The sequence below is a fragment of the Conger conger genome, chromosome 5, assembly GCF_963514075.1.
Source record: "Conger conger chromosome 5, fConCon1.1, whole genome shotgun sequence".
NCBI classification, from domain to species: domain Eukaryota; kingdom Metazoa; phylum Chordata; class Actinopteri; order Anguilliformes; family Congridae; genus Conger; species Conger conger.
In genome coordinates, this window is record NC_083764.1 from 2483524 (window position 1) to 2487555 (window position 4032).

Below are 4032 nucleotides of genomic sequence, written 5' to 3' on the forward strand. Positions count from 1 at the left end.
TCATGAGTTTTTGCCGATGCGAATAATAACGGAATTGACCTCAGTTGTAAAAGTAGACAGGCATTTCAAAGCAAATTGTTTATTAAATATTTTCATATCTTAAATATGTATTATGACCGAAATTGTCCATACTGTCGCCCGCTGTGGACCGCGTGGACGTTAACGCGTGTAAAACCGATGCATCCTTGCACATCTGCGCGTGGCACGGCGTGTTACTTTCCAGCGCGTTTTCCCCTGAAAGCGTCCGCGTGTTCCCAATAAAATGCTCGCGCGGCGCTCTCCAGCTGTTCGTTCTGGCAACGGTCTTCCCCCAACACATCCAAAAGGTGCATTATTCCATAAGATTTTTAAAACATTTTTTAAAGAAAATATTCGCTTAAAACTTAATCTCGCCTTCCCAGGTCGCCGACCGCAGCTGTTTTCCAAGACATTTTGGGTCCCTTGCAACAGTCTGTACATCGAAAAACGGCAGGAATAAATTCCTAACCAAAGAAAAATGTAAAAACAGCGTCGCCTCCATCGTTTGGGGAGTGGGTGGTGGTTATACATATACACATAAAACATAAAATAAATATTGTGGTCATAATTCTATGAGAGTATATAATGAAAATGATACAACACTTACATGGAAAAATAATGCCACGCAAATGGATTTCGCAATTACATGAAGAAAACAAGAAACATTTTATTTACATTATGTTCAGTGCAAAAATTATTGACAAAATATTGTACAATTACATTTATCGACAGTCAAAAGGTATCACATTTACCAAGTGGTATATTTCTGAAGGTATTTGTTTATAATAGGTGATCCAAATGAGAAAATATATAGCATGACATTTCTGTTTAATAAAGGAAGATTTTAATTTGCTGGACTGTCTTGAGCAGGGTGGCGAGTCCAACATGAAATAATATAACCCCAACTGATTTTGGCCCTCTTTCCTTTAAGACTTTTTTCTTATGACCTCCGACTGAATCTTATTATTTTCGTTTGTTACAGCGATATGAATGCGTTTATATTAAATTATTACTTACATCACAACAACATTGAACATTTGTTTTTTTGTACATTTATAACAATATTTGCGATGACGCCGCAGTTTCTGTATTCGTATTGACTGGTGCCTCCTCGTCGACACTCAAAGGGGCAGCTCCGGACATGATGACGCTCGTCTTGTTGTGCTCTGTAATGTCAACGTCACTTTTTTCCGGGCCGTCCTCACACTCGGACTCGCTCGGGTCGCTCGCGCACTCGGACTCCTGGTCCTTCGGGTCGGCTTCCGTCAGCGTTTTATCCGACTGCTCTTTCTGCGCCTGCGCTTCTTTCGAATGCCTCCATTTCATTCGTCTGTTTTGGAACCAAACCTTGACCTGAGGGAAGATGTATATGTATACGTATCAGTCGCTTTGGCCATTGATGGTTATAGGGGGGCTATAACACGCAACCTAGACCGAGATAAATATTCAGGGCCATATCAGAAAATGTACAAAATGCTATTCTAAGATGTTGTTTAAAATGTAATTATATTCAAGCTGTTTTAGGCACCACATCAAAATTCGGCGTTTGTAATATTTGACTGTACACTCTGCTACTCGTAATTAGCCACTCATTTCACTGTTTTAAATCAGACAATTTAAATAAGTGTGTTTCAAGGGGTACTGTAGCATAGCAACAGTCCTGAACGTTGTTTTCATCTTAAAACTGAAATGAATACGCATTTTCTCGTGTGAACGACTTTCAGTTCCTTAGAATTCTTTCGTAATTCTATTAAGTGGAAGCCCTCTTCCCTTTCTGTGCGGTAGCCTGTGTTTCTGGGTGGGTCTGAGCTGTTTCTGTCAGACTGTCTGTCACCTCAATCATCAACAATACTAGAGAGAGGAAATTCGATCCTAAATGTCAGATTACTTTTCAGTTCAATGAAATATGACCCTGTATTTAACCTACTATAGGCTATTGTAATTCTCAGCCCGCGTGTTCTCCTGGGTTTATAACGCCCGTAATGGACGGCGACGATCAGGTGACTCACCTGCGCGTCCGTCAGTCCCAACATCGCGGCGAGCTGCTTCCTGTCCGGCTTGGTGACGTACTTCTGGATTTCGAATCGTTTCTCGAGCCCTTTCCTCTGCAGGTTGGAAAACACCGCCCTCGACCACGAGCGCTTCCGCTTGTACGTCTGTGGCATGGTGTCTTTGGTCAGGACCGCGTACGGACCTGTCGTTGAAGAAGAGGGCGAACAAACGACTCAGAATCACGGTGGCAAACACTTTGAAGTCAGGATTATTTGTGTACGTGGCTTTAAAAACCTTTCTAGAATACTGACGGCCATGATAATTATCCCATAATCCATAACGGGTCATGTCATCCTTAAATTACTCCACGTCTAAAGTGACTACGTGACTAAAGGGCGGTGTTAATTGTGTATTGGCTTTGAGTGGTCATGCTGTGTCACCTAGCCTATGTGCTACACTATTTAAAAGACAATAAGCGAAAATCGCGGGGGGTGGACAGGGAGAAACAGCAAACAGAATAAATCAGTGTTCTCTGGAGGCGTTTTTATTGGACGAGGGGACTACTCTACCTGGGAAGGTGTCCTGAAACTGGTGCTGGCCTGCGTGCCTGGTGACGCCGCCCATAGCGCCCAACACGGCGGACGGGTCGCCGATCCCGGGGTCTAAGGAGGCGAAGTACTGGCTGGCTGCGGACTGCGCGGTCATATGGACGCCTGCCTGACGGTTCGAGCTAACGATGGACGTGAGATCTGTCACAAGGCGAAACAGAATCAGCCGAACGTGGTCATTTTCGGAAACCTGTGGTAACCTGTAGCCTACTACTTTTTGTGTGTGTGTGTGTGAAACTAGCCATCTATTTATGCTGGTCAATTATCTTAACTACTGCCGAGGCCTAGTGGGGCGTTTTTAGACCCGTACAGACACACTTCTCCGTGTATAATAAAATGCACAAAAATTGCATGAACTTTTCATTTTCACTGCATCAAATTAAGCTGCCCGTTCTACATTTTAAATTTGACTTTGCATGATGGGGATATGGCGATTTAAGCAGAAGTGAAAGAATGGACCAGTTTCACTGACACAGATTAAGTCTGGTCCAGGACTCAATTCTGTTTTGAATGGAGATTTTTCAATAACACTACATTTTGTCCTAGACCTAGTTTATTCTCTGTCTGTGAAACTGGCTCAATAAGTAAATCTTTAGTCCTAATAACTTTGTGGCGGTGTATCTTTCAGGCTGTTCAAATAAGGAATGAACTGAAACAAATAATACAATAATAAAATAATGTATCATAAATGTTAACCACGCCTGCATTGCTAACATTAAAGCAAAGCAAATTAACAAGTGAATTTACCTGCCTTGATGAACTAGGTAAATATAATTTGAAGAGATTAGATTAGAGATTAACGAGTCTAAATTAAAAATAATATGTACAAATAATGTGTGAAGTACCTCTTAACGTTGATGTCTCCTTTGATTTTTGGTCAAAGTCTGTTGACAATATGCGGTCAATCCCGAACTTGAGGTCCTTGCTCGACGGCGCTGGAGCTTGCTGAGAATTGAGCGTCACTCTGGAAACAGAGGTCAAATGTATTCCGTGTCTGTGGTACGGAGAACCGGGGCTCACGCGCGAGCCGAAGACGGAGGGATCCGGGGATACCGGAGAAGGACGCAGCGGAGATCCAGAAGCGTGAACTGGACCCCGGGGTCCCAAATGAGCCATGAGCGCCGAAGACCCGTGGATATTCTCCGCGTCTCCAACGTGCAGTATATCGGCGATGCAAAAGGAAGGTTTCTTCATTGAATCCAGGGCAAAACCACTTGAGCAGTACGCTGACCAAAGACTAAAATTAGACGGATAAAACGGGTTCAGTCCGGTAGTGTACATCCTCGCAGTCCTGCGGTGCCCTTTAGTTAAACAGGAATGGTGAAATTCGACAAAACCCGTCCAGTATGTAATTGCGATTATGGCTTTAAACGGTAGTTGTTCTTTCTTAAAGGGCCAGGAATGTTTCTCACAA

General features: G+C 43.2%; 1 protein-coding gene across 2 annotated transcripts; it reads right to left on the reverse strand.

The window, feature by feature from the left end:
* Positions 1–501: 501 nt before the first annotated feature.
* hlx1 (H2.0-like homeo box 1 (Drosophila)) lies at positions 502–4032 on the reverse strand. 2 transcript variants are annotated; one of them, XM_061243422.1, is made up of 4 exons: positions 3464–4032; positions 2580–2759; positions 2028–2212; positions 502–1371 (listed from the first exon to the last, which is right to left on the reverse strand). In XM_061243422.1, the coding sequence occupies exons 1-4, from the start codon at positions 3897–3899 to the stop codon at positions 1072–1074; spliced, it is 1101 nt and encodes a 366-aa protein (XP_061099406.1). In that variant the 5' UTR covers positions 3900–4032; the 3' UTR covers positions 502–1071. The 2 variants fall into 2 exon arrangements, with proteins under 2 accessions (XP_061099406.1, XP_061099407.1); XM_061243423.1 differs by lacking the exon at positions 2580–2759 and having other exon boundaries at positions 506–1371.

Bases quoted from the DNA above. Each gene is read 5' to 3' on its own strand.
- hlx1 (XM_061243422.1), bottom strand. From the start codon at position 3,899: ATGTACACTACCGGACTGAACCCGTTTTATCCGTCTAATTTTAGTCTT. The intron at 2,760-3,463 runs GTACTTCACACA...GCCTTGTGACAG, and splicing joins GGAGACATCAACGTTAAGAG to ATCTCACGTCCATCGTTAGC. The intron at 2,213-2,579 runs GTAGAGTAGTCC...CTTCAACGACAG, and splicing joins GTTTCAGGACACCTTCCCAG to GTCCGTACGCGGTCCTGACC.